General features: G+C 45.3%; 2 protein-coding genes across 3 annotated transcripts in view; one reads left to right on the top strand and one right to left on the bottom strand.

Annotated features, from left to right (window-relative positions):
- Positions 1–521: 521 nt before the first annotated feature.
- LOC124190659 lies at positions 522–13,513 on the bottom strand. Its single transcript, XM_046583469.1, has one exon. It carries the CDS (start codon positions 13,511–13,513, stop codon positions 6,881–6,883), a length of 6,633 nt encoding a protein of 2,210 aa, XP_046439425.1. The 3' UTR covers positions 522–6,880.
- Positions 9,577–24,070, top strand: part of LOC124190661 (serine-rich adhesin for platelets-like) — a 27,428-nt gene continuing 12,934 nt past the window's right edge. For both annotated transcript variants that reach the window (XM_046583473.1, XM_046583471.1), the window contains exons 1-6: positions 9,577–9,672; positions 13,910–13,975; positions 16,503–16,659; positions 16,742–16,809; positions 16,916–17,110; positions 18,759–18,907. In XM_046583473.1, the coding sequence (XP_046439429.1) occupies positions 16,948–17,110; positions 18,759–18,907 (312 nt within the window). In that variant the 5' untranslated portion in view covers positions 9,577–9,672; positions 13,910–13,975; positions 16,503–16,659; positions 16,742–16,809; positions 16,916–16,947. The remainder of the gene's footprint in view (positions 9,673–13,909; positions 13,976–16,502; positions 16,660–16,741; positions 16,810–16,915; positions 17,111–18,758; positions 18,908–24,070) is intronic.

The raw sequence follows: 24,070 nt of genomic DNA, 5'->3' as shown, positions 1-24,070 counted from the left end.
AGCAAAAAGCGAAAAGAGATTACACGCAGAGAAAAGTGAAAGAAATATCCGCCTTGAAGAGTAGTATTTCTTCCGCTGAAATTTCACTTTCTTTTTTCATTTTATTAGACGTTTAAGTTTTTTTTTTTTTAAATCTTTCTTTTTTTAAACCAACCGAGAAGAAAGTGGAGATTTTGATTGGTCGGATGCGGCGATGGCGTCCGTGTTTATCGTGACAGCCAATCCGCGATTTTTCAAAAGCCAACCCCCTTTTTTGATCCACACCCTTTCTGTTATGAAAAAAGGGGTGGAATCTTCTGCACCCCTTTTGAATCTGTTTTTTTTTTGGGGTGTGTGTGATTTATTTTTTGACTGTTGAATCTCTTTTCATTGAATTTTTTTTCCCTTTTAATCCAACCAATCGGGACCACCCCTCTGTCAGAGTTGCTGCGCAGAAAGGGGGCTGGCCCATGTCGGTCCCCAGTTTTTTTTTATTTTTTTGAAATTTCGGTGACACCCAATGAAAATGAAAGACGAGAATGTACACGAAACCATGATACCATGTATTGATGAATGCAAAGAAAATAATTCCAAATGAAATTGAAATGAAACCCAAATTGACAAAATCGAAACGAAATTGTTTTCCAAAGAATATTAGAAACGTGGGTGAGAGAATTTCCGGGGGGTAGTTATGTTGTTGTTGTTGGGAAAGAGACAGAGTAATGGGAAGGAGGGTATTTTCCATCAGGGCACTCATTTACACACTCACATAGGCGCTCACACACACACACATTCACGATAAGGGCGGAGGGGGTGGGATGGAGAGTCATTTCCTCGTGTCAAAGTGTACACACACACTGCCGGTTAGGTTTTTTTTCTTCTTCTTTCTGGCGAATTGTGAAACAACAACACCGTGAAACAAGTGGGTTTATAAAGTACTGGATGGGGTCGAGGTTATTTGAATTTTTTGGGACGAGACGCCGATAAACGAAATTTTGGGAATTCATCAAAGGAAACAAGTAGAAGAAGAAATGTTTAAAATGAAGAAAAACGACATACATTGACATAATAATTTCAGGAATCATTTTTTTAAATAGGAACTGCCGTTGCTCTTTTGTTTTTTTTATAGCCTCGTCGATTAGGAACTTGTCGTTTTCTCTTGTGGCGTCATAGGAACTTTTTGATTTTTTTTTATTTGAAGAAAAAATTGAATTTTTCACATCGAGAAATTAAAAAATAAAATCATTGGGGGGGAGGTACAAAATACAACAGCGACCACACATTACAGACCACCACGTCAGTCAGGTTCTCTCTCTTTTTTTTTTTCAAATATTATTATTTCCCATAAAAACTATTTTTTTTTTCCTTTTCCCTTTATTTTGATACACTGCATCATGGGTTTTCGATAACGCTGTTAATTAACATTATCAATTAAGGGGGGAGGGTTTGGACATCGGGGGGTTAGTGGGGGAGACAATATCGAAGAACAAGAATGAGAAATAGCAGAGAGAGAGAGATATAGCGAACACACGATAGAACATTTGGTTTTTGTCTTGATAAGAAAGCCACGATCCATTTTTGATTTTGCCGTTAGTTTGTCAGACGAGTTTGTTTAGTACCCGCCGATATTCACGTTTAGTAGTCGACACGTACATTGAAATAAAATTTAAAATCATTTCTCGGGGAGGGGGTTTGCACGAACAGAAAATGGATTATTATTTAATTATTATTATGACCGTTTCATAATTCGCAGAGTTACAATCAGACAGACACACGCGCGAGATTTCTGCCTCGTCGATAAAGTCAAATGATAAATCTGAAAGATTATTGGGGACGAAAAAAGGGGAACACACACGTAGTTATAAATCTCCAATTCCGTTATTTGGTTTAAATATGTGGTAGTTAATAATAAATATAAGGACTCGACCATTTTGATTTTCGTGTTGTTTGTTTAGACGCAAATTGTGTGAGTTGGGGGCTGGATTCAAATCAAATCACTGCCCCGAATAAGCTTAATTTCTTTGCACATAAATTCACTTGGCTGACGCACTGGCTCATAACATCATTTGCATTTTATCATTGTTAACATGTTTGAAAAAATCGCACGACAATTTAATCGGGGAGGTGTGACGTCATCTTCCGTGTCTCGTGCTGAATTTCTTTTCAATTCGGACATTTTTTTATTTCTTTTTTTGATATTGCTCGCGGACGAAATAATTTTTTTGTCTTTCTAACCAACGACGAACGCCATTTTGTTTAAAGGAAACCATTTTTACATGACTCGTGCAAAAATTATCACAAAATAATAAAAAATAAAACAGAAAAAGGAAAAAATAAAATTTCCCGGAATTTGTCCGTTTCCCCGGAATCGTCGAGTGTCATTTGACGTCAAGAGGAGGATACCTTACACCTTTTAACCTTCCAACGATCCTTTATGTTTTTTCTTTCTTGGCAAAGAAGACAAGAACTCGCTCGTTTTCGGTTGGAACTCGACATGGGCGCGGTCAGTGACCGACAGGGTCCTACCCCGATTTGGAATTGAATTACCTACTCTTTTACTGCCTGCTCTCAGTAGTTGTAGTACGAGATGAAATAAGCCCATATCGTTGGGAAATGATTGACTATAGACGATCGCCTCCTGCTACAGTGAAGGGGGGAGAACAAAAAAGAAGAAAAATAAAAGGTACAGGGGTGGCGAGGGTTGGGACTTGGGTCTTGTTTTGACGCTGAGCAATTGGAAAATATCAATCGACCTTATATCATATTTGCGCCGTCGCAGTCGCCCCCCTCATGGCCTTTTTCCTTTTTTTTTATTATTGCGTTCCGCGTCGCAGGGACCGAGGGTTGAACAACAATAATCATCTCCCCCCCACCACCATTCTTTCTCCTCCCACCACCGTGACGTTTGCCTTTTTTCACTCTTCCATTGGTCGCAATCTTTTATAAATTTCCGGTTTTTCTTGATCAATTTTTTTGGTTGTTGTTGAAATTGCGCGAGTAAATTATTGAAAGACCATTCAAACTGATGAAATGTTTTAGTTCTTAAAAAAAAGTTCAGCTATTCAATTTGGGCGAAAAACGAAGGAGACGGACGGATGCAATAGAAAAGCGGGAAAATTGAATTTGCCGGTAATCATCTATTCATCCAACGAAGCGAATGTAATTCAATCGATGGCCTTATTTTTTATTCCTCTCAAGTAAACGGGAAAAACTCGAGGCACGAGGTGTTGTTTGATGTGTCGGAGAGTTTTTCTCCCCCCCAACACACGTATATAACCGACACACTTTTCTCATTGGGTGGGGCAGCAGGTGGTCAGTCGCCCACGTCCTTTTTTTATTTTTTTCTCTCCCCCCTCTTTTCATCGTGTGTCCTAAAAGGTTTTCATGAACTTTTTTCATTTCTCGATGGACATCTCTCTCTCCATCCATCCATCCATCCATACACGCTGCTCGTACAAACACTAAACACAAATAAATAAATACAAGTTTGTTTTATAGTCGAGTCGGCAATTCCGTTCGCAGGGAAAAGAAGGAAAAATATGTCGTCCGAATCAGCAGTTTTGTAGCCTTTCTCCGGGTATATGTAGACTTTTGGTGGGAGGGGGGACGTATAGTAAAAATACTCACTGGCAGCCAGCAACAACATGAAACTTATTAATTGTAGAGTCTGATATATAGTCGTCGTTTTGTGAGAGAGAGAGCAGTAGCTGCTGCTACGGTCGTTTAGAGAGAGAGAGAACCCGATGGCCAAAGAAGTAGTTTTTCTTTTTTAGTTTGGGGCTTTTTTATAGTGACTACAATATTTCGGGGTTGGTATTCCTTCATTTTTTTTTACCAAATCAGACTCTCTTCTCTCTCTCTCAGTAGTTACTAAACACACATCAAGAGGTTTGATGTGACTTACGGAACAACTTTATTGCTCCTTATAGTTTTTTGTTTCCCCCCCGCCTTCCCGGTTGTTGTTTTTGTTGCTCCTATTTGATTCGCTTGCGTTTCTTGCCCAGTCAGGCCGTTTGTTTGCTTTTCATCTGCCGCATTGTGTATGCGCTGCTTCAGCCTTTTTTCGCCCCCCTGCTTCATATCGCATCAAAACTTGTATTTATCTCCTATATGCGTAGAGTGGAGTAGTAGTAGTAGTAGCAGTCGTCTGCTGCTGCTGTACAATACGTAATACAAGACAGAAAGAGATGGATAGATGAAGATAAAAGGAGGAGAGAGAGAAAGTGATGGCCAGTCTTTAATCAAAGGGAATCGAATCAAGTTGGGTGGGAGGGCGCGTCAAAGTCCTTTTTCTTCTTCTTCTTTTTTTTATTTATTTTTTGTTTCTCCCTTTCACTTTCATCTACTTTTTCGAGTTCTCCTATTTCTCTTCTCTTCTCTCCCCTCTTCCGAGTTGAGAGACACACACAAGAGAGAGGGGGGGGGGGGGGAGAGAAGAGAGAAAAAGGAAGGAGAGAAAGCTATTATTGATTCGGACGTTCGGACCCGAGTGTGCTTGCACGGGAGGAGTCTAACACAGAAAATGGGTGGGGCCACGACTTGCCCAACATATTTATTTCCTCCGCAGTTCAAGGGAATTTGTTTCGCTTTCGGCACGAAATAAAAATGAAAATAAATAAAAAAAAAGGAAATATCCTAGAAAATGTAGGTAATCCTTGTTTTGACTTGGAGAATCCCAGCGTGTACTGATTAAAAAGCGACGAGCACCCAGGGTTACCGTTGCGTCGTCCGCTGGACAAACCAGATTGTAGGTACGAAGGGAAAGATGAGGATCGGAGGAAATGATGAGGGACGCAAAGGAGAAAAAGGGGATTGTCTCTATAAAAGACTAGGACAAGATGTTGCTTAGTGGGTGTGTGTGGGCTTTATGTTTTCGTTCTGACCTACGCTGCTGCTGCTGCTAGGGCGACCCTTCAAAAATTGATGACAACAGTCGGGACTTGTGTTTCTCTTATACCCCGGGAGCAGAAAAAAAGGGTAGACAGCCGAAAAGGCATTTGTGAACGAGCCGTGCAGCCTTTTGAGGGTGGGGGGTAGGTCAATCACTTTCTGTCGTTTGTTTTGCCGTTGTTAACAAACGAAAGAAGATGGAAAGAAAAAAGATGAGTTTGGTCATCTTCTTGTGTTCTTTCCCATCTTGATTCTCTCTCTCGTCACCACCCCAAAAAGTCCGACAATAGAAAACGTGCGCATTGAACGAAAATGGACAATCGACTTCATCTCCGGTTCCGGGAAAACGAGGGGAAATCAAAAATATTTAAAAAGATAAAGAATAAAAGCCAATAAAGACAAAAATAATATCAACGAAAAAGAACCAAAGCGAAAAAACAAAAAATCAGGTCTAAATGAATTATATTAATTGCCACTCGCACACAAACACACAGACAAAACGCACAGACACAAAGAAAAAAAACAACAAAAAGAAACGACACTATAAGACAAAGGAACTAATAATCAAACGAGTTAAAAAACACACGAACGAGCTCAACTTTGGAATTTTTCAAATGAAATTATTTTGAGGGGGGGAGATAAAAGGGTGTGGCGTGTAACAAAAGTGGCGACTAGGATATGGATAAGTTGGAATGCGCTACATTGTATGGATTGGAATGGCTGAATTTTCTGGAATATTATTTTACACAATTAATTCTAGGAAACTATTGATTTGAAAATAGAAAACAAAACACAAAATGGTAAAAACGCGCTAATAGATCGGCGGTGCTAGAGAAAATGAAATGAAAAATTAATTTTCCCTGAATGTTTGGCGTCGTCTCGGCAATAGTGGACTTGATTGAAAATGTTGTTTTTTTTTAAAATTTGGAATGTCATTTGGACACGTCCGCGTTCTTTGTGTTTCGCTTCCAAGAAAAACCACACACACGACACACAGGAAGACGACAGCAAAGTGGGTGGGAATCAAAAAGGTGTGCGACATCCATCAGCAAGTTATTGGGTGGGGGTGGCAGTGACGTCACTCCCCACCATCGCCTTTCGGTCACGCGAACAAAGGGCTCGTCTGCTTTTATATAATAATACCGACAACTAACACACAGAAAAACATTCCGAAACAAAAACACACAGTCACTTGACACACACACACACACACACACACTCATTCTATCAATTAATAAAAAAAAAAGAAAAAGAAATTTGGTTTTCTTCACTCAGAGACTAAATTATCAATCATCATTGGAGGATATTACGTTGGGTCGACACATACAACATTTTACGAATTTTAATTTTTAAAAATGAAATTTTCCTTATTTTTTATAGATAAGACAGTTAAAGAGAGAGAGAAAGAGAGAGGCCCCGGGATTTGATTATAGTTTGCAGTGACTGTAAATGGCCATCAAAATGCCAAGTACAATCATCATTTTTGTTTTGTTTTGAATTCAAAATTCAACTTCTTCTTCTTCTTCACTTCCAACATTTTTTTCCCCCATTTTTTTTTGTTGTTTCTTTTTTGTTTTTGTTAATTTGGTTATTATAATAACGATTTTTTTTTCAAAGAAAGAGAGATAGAGACCCTGTGTTTTGTGTATGGAAACTATTATTTTCCTCGCGTGTTTTCTTGTTGTTTGTGTCCTATTTTCCAGGCGGCTGACTAGACTCTTTTTTGTTTGTTTCCTTCCCAATCAAAGAAATTGTTGACTTTTTTGTTAATTAAAAATTTGTTTGATTTTTTGAAGAAAAAAAAAAGAGCTATTTTGCCGCCAGGAAAATTTAAATTGGGAGAGGGACAAATAAATCGATCCAACACCAAAGAAATAAGCAAAAACAATGACATGGGACTAGAGACGTCGTTAAGAGAATTTTTCAAATGAATCAATTTGAAAGAAAGTGGGAGCAGGGAAAATGAAATAATTGGCGAGTTGTGATGTAATATGTTTTTCTTTCTGATGGTTTAAGCAGGTGTGAGACTGAAAGTCAAGGAAAGCGGATTGGCAATGCGTCGGTTGACGGGCAACAGGATCAACGAAGGGATGAAATTACAACTCTGATTCTGACCTTCTTCCTCCTCGTCTTCGTCGTCGCCATTCCCGTCCCGCGGCTCCTTGGTGGCGGCATCAGCTGGCCGATCCTTTTGTTGGTCCGTCGTCGTCCGTTTGCGTTCCTCGGAATCCTGGCCGCTCAGCCGGTTACCATTTTGTTGGCTCTCCCGTTTGATGGCGACCGTCGAAGAATCCATCACTTGATCGTCGTGATTGTTGTGGTGCCCGTTCTCCTGGTTGGCTCCTGGATCACCTCCGCGCCGGTTCTTGGCGTTGGCATTGGACGAGCTCGACGATTTGTTGGTTTCCGCATCCGGCTGGGTCAACAGGAACGCCTGAAGGACGAAATCCTGGCGGTGGGCGTGCTGGCCTTGGACCGACTGCAATCCCAGTCCCTGCTTGTTGTTGATGATGGCCGAGAGCCTGGACGGGCTGCCGGCGTGTGGGCCACCCATCGAGGCCGTCGACGTCGGAACGGCCAAATAAGGTGGAAGCTGCTGCAGGTCGGGATTGCGGGCCACCACCGGAATGCATTGCTGCGTCCTCAAGTGGAGCCGGAGCAGTTGCGGCTGCCGGGTCGCGTACCCACACCGAGGGCAGGTCAATGGCCGCTGTTGTGACTGGATCATGTGGCACGTGGAGACGGGCGACGTTGGCGACGACAGGCCGAATCCAGATCCGCTTTTGGCGTTGGTCATTGAGCCGCCGCCGCCGTTGTGGCTGCTCCGCATCGATGGCGGATGGCGCTGCAGGATGTGAGTGAGGCAAAGCTGGCGGGTGGCGAACTTTCGACTGCACACGGAACAGCGGTAACGACGTTTACGACGCCCTGTTGTTGGTGTTGTTGTTGTATTTCTCTGCTGTTGTTGCTGCTGCTGCTGCTGATTGATGGCTCCTAACTCGTCGTGTTCCTGTTCTTCATGGGCGTGAGATTCCGGAGCTGTTGCCGTTCCAGCCGACGACGACGGAGGCATCAGAGTGTGCAAAAAGTTAATGGGGAACTGATGGGCCATTAGGTGAGTCTGGAATTGTTCCAGTGGCAGTTGGTGACCGCATAATGGACACTGGATCTTTTGCTGATTGACGGCGGCAGGTGGCGACCGAGTTCCGACGGCGCTCGACGGCCGAGGACTGGCGTTGGCCGAGGCCGGCACCAGGCCGGGCATAGGAGGAGGTGGAGGACACGACTCTCCCATCTGTCCGCCGCGATCGTTGGCGAACAGGTATCCGGCGGAATAGTCGCAGTAGGACGAGCGCTGGAAGGACGACGGCGAAGTCTTTGGTGAAGGCGAAGACATAGGACAGCCCTGATTGGCCTGCTGTTGTTCACTGCCGCCGGCCGTAGGAGTGGCGGCGGCCACCGAGGTCGAAACGCTGGCCGGAGGAGGTGGAGTCTGGTGGTGATCCATCAAATGCGAGGCGTGACTCTTGATCAGGTGGACCTGCAACGCCACGACATCGCCAAACTGCTGGCTGCAAATGTAGCAACAAGCCGCTGTCGAAGAGCCGGAAGAGCCGGAATGTTCGTGACTCAAATGGGCCTTGAGGGCCTTTGAGCTCTTGAAGCGCTTGGGGCATAGCGGACACGATTCCGTCACGGACGTTGACTTGACCGGACTGTTTGACCCTTCCATCATCTGCTGTTGCATTTGTTGTTGTTGTTGCTGTTGTTGGTGGTGGTGGTGGTGTTGATGGAAGGAGAGATCCATCACTCCTTGATGCTGTTGCTCCTTCAACATGTTACCAGCAGGTCCGCCCACGCCATTGGGCAGGAGCATTTCATGGTCGGGGAACACGATGCCGTGAGTGTTTTGCTTGTGGACTTTGAGGAAGTATTTGGAACACAATTCCTTGTGGCAGATGTCGCACTGGACTCCGCCGATTTGAGACCCGCCGCCGCTGGCCTCCAGGTGGATGCCGTGCATTTTCAGCATGTGAGTTTTCATAAAGTACTTGTTGCATAATTCCTTGTTGCAGATCTGGCAGTAGCTGCGCGTGGCCGCCGGAGAGGCCGAAGACGACGAGCGACCGCCGCCACCGCCTCCTCCGCCGCTGGAACGTTTCATGTGGTGGTGACCGGATGTCGAAGATGATGCTGGAGGAGGTCCGAAATCGAGCAGACGGTCGAAACCGAGTTGAGAAGCGGCGGCTGCGACGGCCGCTTCCATGGCAGCCGCCGATGGATCGCCGCTTCCGCCGACGCCAATTCCGTGGAAATTTTGCATGTGAATCTGGAGGAAGGATGGAGACACGAAATCTTTGTTGCTGCACAGGTGGCAGACGCTCGACGACGACGAAGACGCTGCCGCCAAATTGCCCGGATCCGATGGATCGCTAGTGGCCGGATTGACGATCTTGACGATGCCACCGCCGCTGGCGCTGATGTAATGATTACCCGACTCGTTGTGACCGACACTCAGCTGATTAATGTTGTTGCCCGCGCTCTTGACAGGGCCGTCCATCCAGCAGCGTCGGCGATCCTCTCCGGCCATGGAGGCGGCGGCGGCGGCCGCAGCTGCAGCCGCCGACGACGATCCGTTCAACTCCATTATCATCGACTGGAGTTTCTGCAGGTCGGCGCTGATGGTGATTCCGCCCGAGGACGAATTGTTGGCATCGGTCGAAACAGGTCGCTGATCTTCGCCGGCTGCATCCGCATTCCGGGCCTCCGGCTCTGATTTGACGGCGATCGACGGCGGTCGGGGTGAGTTGGTGTTGGTGAAAGTTCCAGTTTCATCGTCTTCCTGTCCGTTGTCTGATTGATTGTCCTCGTCCATGGCTGACGTGTCGTTCATGTCGTTCTCGTTCATCGACTCATCCGCCGGAGGTGGTTGATTATGGAAGTAGGTGCGATGCATGTGCAACAGGTAAGTCGACTGGAAAGGTCGTTGGCACAGATCGCACGAGAGGGGCATTCCGCCGTCCAGCTGGCTGGCCTGTTGTTGTTGTGGTGGTTGTTGTTGTTGCCCCATTGTTGTTGTTGTTGTCGTCGCTGTTGTCAACGTCCCCGACGGAGTCGTCACCAAATTCAATGGCGCCTTTTGCTCGGGGCTGAATTCGCTGTTGGCGATCGCTAGTTGTTTGGCCGTCGGACTCGGTCCGCCCCTCTTGTTGTTGTTGTTGTTGTTGTTGTAGTGGTGCTGGCGGATCATTCCGGTCGAAGAGGACGAATCCGACTGCTGGCTCGACGACTGCTGCTGCTGCTGCTGCTGCTCGGGCATGGATCCGATTCCGTGCTTCTTGAATTTGTGCGTCCGCAAAAAATATTTGTTGCAGAATTCCTTGCAGCAAATCTCGCAAAACGCTTCCGTATTGATGACGCCCATCTGGCGGAGTCGTTCCGGCGAAAACAATTGCTGCGGCACCATTCCGCCGCCGCCTCCGCCACCTCCGCTGCTTCCGTTGGCGCCACCTCCTCCGCCGCCGGAAGAAGAAGATGAAGAAGGCGTTTTCGAGTGATGAATGCGAGCCGGATGAGATTCCATCATGGGCGATGGCGTCGAGAACATGGCCGAAAGTGACGGCGTCGGGATTTTCAAAAGCGACAAGCTGTTGTTGTCCTGCCGGCCACCGCTGCTGTTGCTCAAATCCAATTTGGATCCGCTGGATGGCAAAACACCTCCGCTTCCGCATCCACCTGTTTCGTTTTTGATGCCCAAACTGCCCAGTCCGCCTTGCATCAGAAGGTTGAAGGCCGTCGACGTCGTACCGTTGGATTCCTGGATAGGATCGGCGACCGCTGCTGGCTGTTCGGCGATCGCTTCGCTTCCGCTGGCAGGAATATTCCGAGCCGGAGAAGTGACGGCCGTTGATGGAAGAGTTATCGGAATTTTGATGAGATCAACGGCAGTCGTTGTTGCTGCTGCCGCTGGAATTGCCAGTGGGGCTATTTGTTTCGACGAATGAGACTTGCTCCTCTTGTGGGATGAAGATCCACCACCACCGCCGCCGCTGGATGATGGAAGTGAAGTTCCGGCAGAGGAGGGAGTCGTTGGTGCGCTGCCTTCCGGTGGAATGATGCCGTGCATCTTGGCCTTGTGTCTCTTTAGGAAGTACTTGTTGCAAAACTCTTTCTGACACAGTTCGCAGTAGGCTTCCGGATTGACGATTCCGCCCGGCAGGTGCTGTAGGTTGTGCTTCATCGAGACGGCCGACGTCGAAATCGGATTGAGAGACGACGGAACGGCCAGCGTGTTGTTGGACGTCGTTACGGGCGGAGTGGACGTCTGCGACGGCCACATGGGGAAAAAGTCCATCAATCCGCCGGGTGGCGCGCTCATTCCGCTGGTCGGCGTCGTGATGGCCGACAGCGACGGAATGGTCGTCGTGGCCGAGGTGGACAATGTCGTCGTCATCGACGCCGACGCCAACAACCCTCCGGTCTGGTAAATGGATTTTGACGGCGACGTTGTCATGATGGGCGAGTAGGTGACGGGCGGTGCCGGATCGATGGGAGCCAATTCCGTGGAAGGCGGATGCATCGGATACGTCATGGCGCCCACAGTCAACGACAAGGACGGCGGACCGAATGAACTCGACACCGAAAACGGAAGAGACTGGACGCCGTTGCTACTGCCGATGCCAGTGCCAGTGCTGCTGCTGGATGGTGTTGAAATTGAAGCCGGGCCGGAAATTCGACCATCCGGGGTGACGGATGTAGTGCTGCCTCCAGTGACGACGACTCCTCCGCCACCATTGGTCGTCGGTGGCGTCGGCGTCGGCGGGATATTGTCGACGTAGATGCCGTGCTTGTTGGCCTTGTGGGTCTTGAGAAAGTATTTGTTGCAAAACTCTTTGTTGCACAGCTCGCAGTAGGCTTCGTGGTTGAAGATGCGGATGCTTCCGCCCAGGGCCGACGGTGAGCCCAACAGCCCACCGCTTGCGCCTCTGCCCATCGAGTGATTGGCCAATGGAGAATTACCGGCCGACGATGACTGCAGGAATGGGAAGAGGAACGGCGACGAGACGGACGGGCCGCCAGAGGGGTAGAATCCGCCGGAAGCGGACCCACCGTATTTCAGCATGTTGCGGAAGGCGAAGGGTGAATCGGAACTGGATCGTTCGCCGCTCTCGTCGTTTGGATGATTCTTTTTCGCATCCGTCAAGTGGTGGTGGTGGTGGCTGCCTCCTAATCCGCCGGTTGGCGATCCGGAGCAATGGCTACTGCTCCGGCTCACTTCGCCGTCGTCGAACATCATTCCGCCGGATCGATTCATCGACATGATGTTCATCATCATTTGCTGCTGCTGCTGATTCCAGCTTCCGCCGTAAGCGGGCGAAGGAAATAAAGGAAATCCTTTGCCGTTACCACCTCCGGCGGCCGTCGAGGCCAGAAAGTCGGCGAAACTGCGGGCAGCCGCCGACGAGGAATTGCCGGCCATCATCAGACGACTGGCCAATTGGTGGTCGAACATGTGCCCACCGCCGGATGAATTCGCCGATGAGCTGCGGATGATCTGACCCTCTTCTTGCTCGCTCTCGTGACTTCCGCCGCCCGTCATCATGTGATTATTCGCCCGCACCCACTCCAACATTTGCTGCTGGTGCTGGCCATTGAGGAGTTTAGCGCCGGATGAATTCGGTGGCAGGAGAACTCCTTCCTCTTCTTCTTCGCTGGATGCGTTCGGATTGTTCTGGTGGAACAAGGCGGCAGCGGCGGCGGCCGTTTGGGCGGCCAGAAATGCCGTCACGGCCGACGTGGCGTTTTCGTCGTTGGCGCCCGGCTCTTGGTCGCTGCTAATCCGCACGGGCTTGGATTGCTTCCGTCGCTTGTTGCTCGGCGGTTGCTGGTGGATCCCGGCCGGGCTTTTGCCGCTTCCTGATCCATCAGTGCCTTTACCTCCGCCGAGAGACAGGTCGTTGTCGTCTGTGCCGCTGTCGTGGGCCGTCCGTTTCTCGCTGAGTCTGGCGGCGTGGCTTCCGGATCCGGACATGGCCAGCTGCTGCTGGTGTTGGCGGAAGAGAGCCTCGGCGTTGGCGGCGGCTGCGGCTGCTGCCGCCGCCGCGATGTAACTCTCGAATGGATTGGGACTGTTGTTGGTGGAGGACATGGCTTCCATCGCAGCCGACGCGTTTGATGGATCGTTATCCAGTTTACTCGATCCGTCTGACGCATGATGAAAGAGTGGGAAATTGGCCAAAAGTTGACGCTGGAAGGCGGCAGCGGCGGCGGCGTTGAAAGCGGCTGCAGCGGCAGCGGCCGCCGCGTTGGCCTCGGACGATTCCGGCCGGTGATCATCTTCCTCCTCGTCATCATCTCCTTCGCCATCCATTTCGTCTTCGTCTTCTTCCTCCTCTTCCTCGCTGAACGAAATGGCCGAATCGTCGGCCGTCGTCGCTGTCCGCCTTTCCGGACCTGTCGCCAACCCTCCGATCAGCGTCGTCGTCGTCGTATTGCCTCCGCCGACGCCTCCGCCACCGATTCCTTGTGTATTGCGTTCATCCATCGCTGTCGCCGTGTGACCTCCCGCAACTCCAATCGAATCGCTTTTGCTGCGGATCATGACGTTATTGCTGCCGCCGTTGCTACTGACGGATGACGCCATCTTTCTTTTCGGGAGTAATTTCTTTTCTTGTTTGGTTTTTTCTTCCTTTCGGGGGAGGAGGGGGGAGGGATTCTAATATTTTTCGGGATTATTTGATTTGTCTCTTGGGTTTTTCTTGTTTTTTTCTTTTTTGTGTTTGCCTTTCAATCATCCGACAGTCCGTGCCTGAGACGGTGACAACTCCTTAGCAGATGCTCCATCTATCCGGAACGGGCGGTGGCGGATGCTTTTCCGCCACACACGGAATAATGAACCAAACAAAAGCAAAACAAAAAAAAAAATGGGCCGAAACACACACAACTACCGGACCCAACGAATCTGTCCGACTTCTTTTTTCTTTTTTGTTGTCCTACCTTTTTCGTTTTAATTTTGATTGAATTTTTTATTTTTCAAAAGGAGGGTGTGATGTCAAACTGGAAGATTCCAATCGATGACGTCACTCGCTGCCTTCCTAATTAAAAGGTAAAAAAAAAAATAATAATTAGATTTTGAAATTTGAATTGCAAATAATTTTCACGTTTTTTTTATAGTCTAGAATTAATTTTAAATAATCGGTGGACACGCGTCTCTCTACCTCCTCTCGTCTCTCGCCGTCGCTTTTTCCGTCGTCTTAATTTCCTCGCGTTTGATTTACATCAAAAAAGAGCACTTGTCACACTTTTATTTTACGAACGCCAATCACTCTTTTCCCGAACGAAACCATCCAATCACTATGCAAATGAAGTGTGGGGACTGTGGAGGGGAGGATGATTTTGGTAGGATTCTCGTCGAGGGAAACCCGATTGCGGTTAAAAAACTGAAGCGAAGAAATTTTTTTCGTTTTTTTTTTCTTTTTTTCGTTCGTCCGAGGAAATAATCAACGGAAATAATAGGAGAAACGGGAGTGAGAGAAGGAACTCTCCGCAGCCATCACGCGTCAGGAGCCCAACTGAAACTGAAAATGTTGCCCCACCGTTTTCTTTTCTCTCTCCCTCGTCTCTCCTCTTTTCTATCCTCCCCTCCACCACCCTCTCTCTACTCGGTGGAGCTGTACAGAGAAACTCGCACAAACTCAAAAGTGTACGCGGAGCAAAAAGGGACGAAGAAGAAGAAGAGAAAAGTTTCCGGAATCGAAAGAGATGGAGATGGGCGGGGCTGAATCGCTGCTGCAAGTTCTTCCAACCCAAACTCCGCCCATTGGCTTCTTTGCCTCCCCTCGTTCGTGACCGAGCCGATTGGTCGCAGATGGCGCTGTCTAAAAAAAACTCTGGCGGGCTTAAAGGGAAGGTTGGGTGTGGGTGGCAGGGTAGTGGGGTGGGGGGTACGAACCCCCCGACGCCGAACACACGACGCCGCCCGACTCCTCCCTTTCAACTGTGTTTTTTTATTTTATTTCGTTTTATTTTAAACGAAAAGAGAAATATTTCGTTTGGGTTTTCCTTCTCTTCGCCCCGGCGTCGTCGTCGATCTTCACGACAAAATGACGTCGTGAAACTCGTCCCGAAAATTGAACGACCAGAAAATCGTTCAGAGATCATCTTTGGCCATCAGCCCCCCATCCCCCAGTCCACTCCGGCCTGTCACGTGAAAAAGAGGTACCACACTACTACAACAACAACAAAACTGGACATACAACTAGGGGGCTATCACCGGGTTGTTGGACACGGTCACGCCACCATCAGCCCTCTCGTTTGCCCGTCTCCCACCCCCCTTCCTCCTCCTTCCGCTTATAGGTGAGGGGGTGGTAGTAGCTATAGTAGTAGTGGCGGTGATGGTTAAGGTGTGGCGGTCGTTTAACCTTGCCTGTCGTCGTTGGTACACGACGACAACAACTACAACACTTTGCTACGGAATGTTGCGGATGTCGCCACACCTCCCAACAAAACTCTTGTCTCGCTTCTTTTTTTCTAGGGGCTGACGCTGGTGAAAGCTGTTTCAACTTTGAACATTCAAAAATAAAAATAAAAATGAAGGATGAAGTCATTTATAGAAATGTTGTTTTTCGATTATTTAGAAAGGGAGGGAGTTTTTATTTTTGAAAGGTTGGGAGCTAATTAAGATGGGTGGAGACCTCCTCCTCACTGTTGAAAAATAACAGCCGGTCATTTCTTTCTCCTTCTTCCCTTATTTTTATGCCAATTCTCCTGTACCAATCAAGAGTTGTCCAAGTTGTTGTTGTTGTTGCTTCTATATCGTCGGAACAGTCGTAAAAGTTTTTTAGCCCCTTTTCTCTCATTCTCTCTGTGTGTGTTAGGCCAATATTCTTCGGGAAATAATATTCTGACGATTTGCGCCAAGCGGATTAATGGACTCTCTTGTGTTGCTACCCCGAACGGTGACGACGATGGCCATTTTTTATTTTTCGAACAGAAAAGAAAGAAAGAAAAAAACGATAGAAAATATGGAACGAGCCTATTGTGCTACTCTCTCTCTCTCTCTGTAGACTGTAGGGGAGGGGTCAAATCCTTTTTTTTTTTCTCTCCTTTTCTTTCGTTTTGGTACGACCCGTGCGCTCCCGCCCGCGCGCCGCTACTCCCGCTGCTAAACGATCGATAAAATGACCAGTTGGATATGAATACGTAGATATATATACTGTAAAATTGTTTTAAAAAACTGCTAAACATCGCGGGACGGTGGAAAGAAAATAGGAGAGATGGGAATAAAAAACAAAACAAGGATTGGTATATTATTTTAGAAAAAGTAAAAATAGGGAACGAGCTCAGGTAGAAGGCCGCGGGGTCTAATCGATCGATTCAATCTCAAAACTGTTTTGTTTGTTGTTATTTTTTTTTATTGAACTTTTCAATCTAGGTGGAGTCCATGTTTTTGTGAACATGAAGTGAGACATTAGTTTGATCACGATTTTTTTTCGTGTATCGGGAAAAAACAAAAAAGGAAAAATAGAAATTTAGATCAAAAAGAAATCATCTGATGATTGTAGACTTTACTCAAGTGGGGACAAGCCTGTAAATAACAATTTTTTTCCCTTTTTTTTACTTCGTTTGTTTAGTTATTGTCCTCCCGGATCTCTCTACACGTGAAACAGTGACGCAGAACCCGGACACTGGCGTGACACGCTGAAATAGTTGAACAGAAAAAAAGGGCGAACGAGTCCACACCAATTTCATCGCTTACAGCAGCAGCAGGAGCATCATCTGGCAATCTGGGTTGGTTGTCCCGAGTTCTTCTACGCTGTTTACTTAACGCATTCTGTTGAAACATTTTGTTCATTGTCTATGTATGCTCTAGTGTACATCAATTTCACAACATTCAACGCCACCTAACGACGTCAAGGACGGAGTCTTTTGGGATTCCTGGTATTATTTATGGCCAATGTCATTACATTCTATCCTTTTTGCACGGAAACCGAATTTGAATTTCAATCTATTCCCGTGTTTTTTTTTTTCTTTTCGACATTTACAGCAGTAGCAGCAGCAGACGATTGAATTATTGAAATGAGAAGACTTGCATGTTCGTTTGACTGCGGCAACGCCGCATTTGCGTTGGCGTCGACTGCTAGCCCGCCTCAAGTGCTGACAAGTTTTTCTCTTGTGCAACGTCTGCAAGTGTTTTCGTTTTCGACCGGGGATTTAGAAGGCCATTCGAATGATTATTCAGGTAGTTATAATCCTTTTTTTCTGTTTCGATGTTGACTTAATGTGTTTTTCGATTCAACTCATTCCCCAGAGTGAGGCACATTTCTAGTTAAAAGTGAAGGGGTCTTTGCAATATGAAAAAAATACTTTGGCCAACAATAGTCGATTGAATCATTTTCGCTGCTAGTGATGTTGCTAACAGTTCCCGGAAAAAGATTATGAAAAATAAGGAGGTGGGGTGACCAAATAACACAATCAAATCAAGTTTACTGGGAACAAGTGTTGGGGACCGAATTCTGCTTATGAAAAGAGGGTAGAGCTATAATTGCCAGTGCCCCGGTTTCCCAGAAAGTGAACTCTTCACTTTCAGAACCACGAGAAGCATTTACTTATTGACTTTTGTCACAGCCTCGAGCAGAAGAGTACCACCACTTCAGGTTTTTCTCTCCCCCCATAACATGAAGTTGACGCTAACTACAATCTAACATGAAAATCATTCAAGTTTGTCCTTACTCAATCCACGTGCTGCTGAGTCCAAGAGTTGAGCCTGCCTGGTCGAATTCAGGAGTGCAAGACTCCCTGCGCTTGTGATGCTTCACACACAACACACATACACATTCAGACACGGTCCAGCTGCTAGCTTCTTATTATTCTCTTAAACAGCATTGCAATTTGATGCCATGCGTGTGTGGCAGTAAGAAAGACTTAATGACGAATAATGATAATACTGATCTCGTGTTACTCTAAAGCATTTGTCGTCCGTATTGTTAATCCGCAACAACACACTGCAACTGAACTAAAGAGAGAGAAAAAGGACGTCGTCGTATTGTGTGAGCGGATCGGCGACAACAAAAACAACAGGGCCTGATCCTTTCCCCTTGGGGCTATTAGAATTTTCGAAGCAGAGGGCTTGCTTCCTGTTTTTCCCTTTTTTTCAAAAAATGAAAATATCAAAAAAAGGCTCCCCCTTCTCTCTTATCCTGAGCAATTTTGTTTTTCCACATTTTTCAAACACCTTCCTTCTTTTCATTTTCGTGTTTTCCTTTTTGAAACATTTCGCCCTCTCTCAAGACCCTTTTTCCTTCTTTCATCATCATCATCATCTTTTTCCTGGCTTTGGAATTTTTTCGATTTTTGTTCAAAAAAATAAATAAAAGAATAACAAAAATATCTTGAACGGCGTTGGGAGGATAAGAGAGTTAACAGTGAGAAGGGGGGGGGCGGTTGCGGAGCAAGCCGTCGATTTGCATTTTTCTTTTCAACCCTCCAATTTTTTCCTTTTCTTATCCTAGCATGTTCGATTTTCTGTGGGTATTATATTCGAAAAAGAGAAAAAAATAAATACATAAGAAGTTTTCAAGTCTGTCGGGGTCCCTAACCAAATTTTTTCGGTGGACCCTTGGTAAGAAAAAAGATTTTTCCTTCCCTCCCTCAATTTCAGATTCCCCATGCTAATACGCATGGATCTATCCTTTCACATGTGGTCGTTAACCAAAAAAAGGTGGAAAAGTCACAAAAAATATTCTCCCAAAAGTCTTTTTTGACGACTTGATTGAACGAAATGACGGGCCGGAATATTAAATAAGAAAAATGAAATCCTTGCACTTACCAATTTGAAATTCAATCAAAGATGTTTAAAATTGTCTTTTTTTTATTTCGCCCACTTGTAGATTATTATGGTCCAAGGAGAGATTTGAAAAATCACACCAGAGGCGCGCTCACTGGACACTACTGGACGCCGCCTGGGCTCACTTTATTTTTTCCCGCAAGAGCACACCGTTTTAAATCAATCCAGACAGTGAGGAGCCACCGGCACGCGGTATGGAAACTATCAAACACTTTGTTGCTTGTCTACCACACACACACACACTCACACGGACACACACACACACAATGTGAATCCTTTTAACTTGTCGTTTGTTTTTTGTTTTGTTTCGTTTCTTCTTCATTCGAATGATGATTGAAACGAGGCGAGAAACACGCGAAACATTGCGACTATGACGACGACGACGCCTCTTGGATGGGAAAATAACACTGACACGAACCAACAGCTCAGCGGTGTAGTAAATAACAGTCGGTAGTGTGTGTGGGTGAGGCAAAGGCGAGAAAGAGAGACAAGTGGTCGTGGGGGTCCGATCGACGTGGATGACGGCCAATGACTGTGCCGCTACGTACCTCCGTTCCCGATTGTTGTTTGCGTCCGAGGGCTGGGGCAGGGCTTCATTTTGAAGGGAAAGGTATAGATATATATGTATGAGAGAGTGTGTGTGTGGAGTAGTAGTAGTGTAGTAGCGTATATTATCCACAGACCCCACGAAACAAAATATCCATCTATAACCACCTCGGGGCGAATAGCCGCTCTCAACCCTCCACACACTCCGCCCTTTTTTTTTTACTCACATTAATTCCGCAAAGCGCAACATTTTTTGAGAAAAACAAAAAAGGAAATAGTAGCACGTTGCAGTGTGTGGTGCTGCAGTTGTTTTTGATCGTTGTCTAAAAGGTTGTGACCCCCTTTTTTCTCTCACAGGTGAGCGCTTTATCTTGTTTTTTTAATTTTCATTGCGATGACGACTGTATTAGATCCGCTTCGAAGATGACGTCACGACGACTGCCGTATGTTTTTTTCTTTTTTTTCCCCATATTATTCGCTATTATAGCGGTCCGGGGGAGTTGTGCAACATTTCAAATGTGTAACAAAGGTGCTCTAGTGGTTTTGGAGTTAGTGAAATGGGACGGAAATCTCGGGAATGGATACCGGTGAACGTTAGCCGTCGGTCGCCAAGGAATAAGAGGAACTTGTGGGTGCCAAAAAGGGGGGTACCCAGTGTAAAATGCTGCTGTAGGGAACGGGGGGAAACAGAGAGAAAAAGAGTCGAGGGTGTCGTCCAGGGTTGTTCCTTCCCATGTTAGGAGGAAGCCAAAGGGGGCGGAGGGGCCAGTTGTAATGACTCTATCGAGCGGTTGTGTGTTATAAGTACAAAAACAAGAACCCTTTTTATGATATATATTTTTCTATTTCACTCGTTGTGTGTGTGTTTTACACATTTTTAAAACGTTGCCATGACTACCCAGCAGGCCTCGGCATATTTACCGGGGGGAGTTGTTGATTTTTTTTTTTCCTTTTTCAGGTTTTTCTGCACAACATTTATTTTTCTCTCTCTTTTGTGTGTCCCCTCCGATATCCCATCCCAGGCCATTTGCCGTTCTTCTTTCTCCGTAAAGCCGGAACTAGTGACTACGAAAAAAGAAAATTGTGTGCACACACGTACACAGACGGTCCCCCCCCCCTTTTTTCCCTTCTGGTTTGGTTCAACAACAAAAATCTTGGGGTCAATGAATTCCGCTTTTATGTAGATTGTACCCAACTTTTGCAAAGGGCTCCACTGCATTTCATCATGAATAATTCAATTTAAATAATGCAGAGAAAGAGAGAGAGAAAATGGGGAGGAACGTTCATTACAACATCTGCGATCGGTTGATGTGTAGGCCCCTCTGATGATTTGGAAAAGGAAAGAAAAATCGCTGAAAAATCGAACGGCCGTGGTGTAAAGTTGACTTTTGTCCAGCGCAGAAATAAGTGTGTGTGGAAGGGCAATTTCTTTTCCATCAGGATCGATCCGGCGTCGAGGTGCCCTGCTGTGTCAACAGAAAGAAACCCAACGGCTAAACGTTGGTGGTGGTGTGTACAAAAGCCCGGCACACACACACACACACGCACTAAGTATAGAAGGAAAAAGTTGGGTTTTCATAATTGGCGCTAGATAGAAAAGAAGATCCGAGTGCGTCCTTGATTCGCGCATTAATTTTATTATTAACTTTTATTTAGGTCACTCAATGTTTTTCAAACGTAATGACCTTCCACCATTGTTGGTAATTCGCGTTATCGACGCTGGGGTATTGAACTGGTGGGTGGGATGTAAATTCGTTGTAAATGGGTGAAAGGGGGGAGAGAAAAAAAACAGTCTGAAAAATGGATGTTATTCGCCGCACAGCTGTTTGTTGCGATTATCATTCGCCAAATGTAATTTCGACGTTTTTCCTATTCATTTTCTGCGCTCACCCCGATGCGATCTATTTTTGAGGAATCGAGGGGAACAAAAAAACAGCAGCAGCTTCCCATGTTGTTGTCGCATGTTACAACACCTTTTAGAGTGAACCCGGCACGTGCTCTGTCGTAACGATCGTCACAACAACAACCCATTCTTTTGTGCCTTTTTACTTTGATTTTTTTGTCGGGGGGTTTTAGAAAAAAAGAACCGGTGGGGTAGTAGTACAGTAGTAGTTGTTGTTGTTTTCCGCTACTACACCAACTGCTGGTGCAGGCCTAAGTGTGTGACAGACTTTGTGTGTTACCTTGGGTTCGGTTTTTTGGGTTAAAAAAGAGAAGAAAAGATGCGTCTGGGAAACGGGAAGCTATTTACTACTTTATTTTTTTGGTTGTTGAGGGGTTGTTACCGGATAGAGAGAGAGAGACAGGATGCGTATCAATTTACATTTTGAAGAGAGAAAATGATTGGGGAGTAAAAAGAAAAAAAAAATCCACTGGAATTAAAACATCTGCATCGGCGGCGCCTGGCGACGTCAATCCGCCAATAGCTACTACAATTTTTTTTTATTTATTTTTTATTATTATAATTTTTTTTTATTCCCATCGAAAATTGGTTTTTCCTGTTTCCAGGAAAAAAAGAGAAAAGAAAATAATAAAAAAAATTCGATTTTTCGATAGGAAAAGCGTGCGGCTGTCGCTCCAATTGAATAGAAAATGATTCAGAGGTTGAGGGTGGGGGGTTGAATGAAATAATCTGGTGAGAGGAGGGGGGTCACGACTATAATGTGTAGACATGTATGTAAAAAAAAGGAAGGAAGGAAGGAAGAATAAAAAGAATCGAGGGGGTATTTCCAAATTTAGGGAAAAATTATGAATAACAGAAGCCCTACACCACCCTCCACCTTGTCTAAAGCCTATTGAATCATCCGACCTCCCCCTCAAGAGCATCATCCCCGTTTCTCCTCTTCTTCTTATCAGCTGTTCACTCTCTTATTTTGATAGCCGCAGCTATCAAAAAAAAGGGAGGGGAGGGGTCGGTGGTAAATAACACGGGGCGAAGGAAAAAAAAAGAGGAAATTTTTGGAAGGAAAATGTTATAAAAGGGAGGGAAAAACTTTTTTTGAATTGATTTTTTTTGGGGTAAAAAGTTGCCGTTTTTCAATCAAAATGAAAAGAAGAGGGGGGGCAACTCTGTGGGTCTGTCGAGTGTTTGCTCGGGTTTTTAGACGCGGCCATCTGCTCGCCCCTCGGCCGGCCCGTGTACACACACACACACGGCAACAACGGCGCTTGTGCATAGTAAGCGAGCGCTCCCAATATTATAGTAAAAAAAAAAGTTGTGGATGACGGAATAAGAGAGAGAATTGCCAGGTGCATGTCCGACGACGACGCCGACGCCCCATCTTTTTTTCTGTTCCCCCTCTTTTTTTTTCTTTATTTCTTTATTTCTTTTCTTTTTTTATTATTACGATGATGATGATTGTGTCGAAATTTTGAGTCGAAAAATCCGCTTTTTCGGGCCCATAAAAAGCAGATTTTTTTCCTCCCCCCAATTTTTTCTTTCTTTCGATTTTATTTCATTCGACTTTTTTTTTTTCCTTTTTTATTATTCCCTTACCGACGCCGTTCCGTTCACATCCTGAAATGATTATTGATATTCCTGAAAAAAAAAATGGGAAATATAAAATTGTGAAAGGCCAGGAGATTCTATAAATATGGCTTATCAATATATAATTTTATTTCCGATTTTTTTTTCCTTTTCACATGATAAAAATGATAACCGAAAATCCGGGATTCTATTTCTAAAGCAAAAATTACGAAAAATTAAAAAAGAAAACAATTGAATGGGAAATTTAAATTAAAAGGAAAAATGTTGAGAAAAGGTGGAACGAAATCTGAATAGGAATTGATAGACAAGAAGAAGCTTTCTTGTCTATACAATGTTCACGTAATGATAGATGAATAATGAATGTGTTGGTACACATTTGAAAGTTTTTCGACATTCCGTTGGTAGACGCTGACGGGTGGACCGAGGACAGAATTCCGTTTCATCCGCGCCGTGCCGCGCGCTTTTATTTGGTCAACCGGATTCAGTTGCTAGACGAGAGTAGAAATGCGATTCAAATCATTTGATAGTCAAATGGGATGGGAATAAAAAAATAAAAAATAAAAAAATCGACGAAAATCACAAGGGGAAACGTTTCGGGTGTGTGAGTATAACCGATAAGAGTACTATAGTAACATCCCGGTTATTTGTTTTTATTATATCATTGAATTTCTTCTTTTCTTTCTCGGGAATTTTTATTTATTTATTTAGTTTAAAAAAAAAATAAAATAAAACCAAAAAAATTGTTTATTTTATTTTTTTCGGGGACCCTTTAATAATTCCATGTCCGTCCGTCTTTCTCTTGTCCTATTTGGCTTGGTGTTCTTATTTTTATGTTATTTATTTTTATTGTTTCAACCAGACCCCCCTTCAAAAAAAAAATTCCAAAATGGAGTTGAAAATCTCAACCAGTCATCGACAGCGCCCTTAAAACCTTCGGCTGTTGTTGTTGTTGTGTGTCCACCTCTGTGTTGTTCATTTGTTTCCTTTCTCGTTGCATAATGTATAAGATTATGAATGTCGAGGGGAAAAAAATGTCTGCAAAGAGTTTTTTCTTCTCTAAAACACGAAAACGCAAAAACAAATACGAAAATGTTTTGGAATATGATAAGAAAAGAAGAAGAAAAAAAATAATGATTGAAAAGCCATCGATGATGATGATGATGTGCAGTTTTGAATAATGGATGAGAAAAAGGTGCTGGCCGCAGGGGCTCCTCTCGATGCCACGTAAATGCGCTGTTGAGTTCTTGTTGTCTTGTCCCGAAACAAAGACCCGAAAATGCAAATTCCACACCGGCCGATGGAAACGAGTTTACTTGTACACT

The sequence above is a fragment of the Daphnia pulex genome, chromosome 3, assembly GCF_021134715.1.
Source record: "Daphnia pulex isolate KAP4 chromosome 3, ASM2113471v1".
Taxonomy (NCBI): domain Eukaryota; kingdom Metazoa; phylum Arthropoda; class Branchiopoda; order Diplostraca; family Daphniidae; genus Daphnia; species Daphnia pulex.
This window is presented reverse-complemented; position numbering and strand designations above follow the sequence as displayed.

Excerpts from the sequence above, each read along its gene's own strand:
- LOC124190659 (XM_046583469.1), bottom strand. The coding sequence starts at position 13,513 with ATGGCGTCATCCGTCAGTAGCAACGGCGGCAGCAATAACGTCATGATC.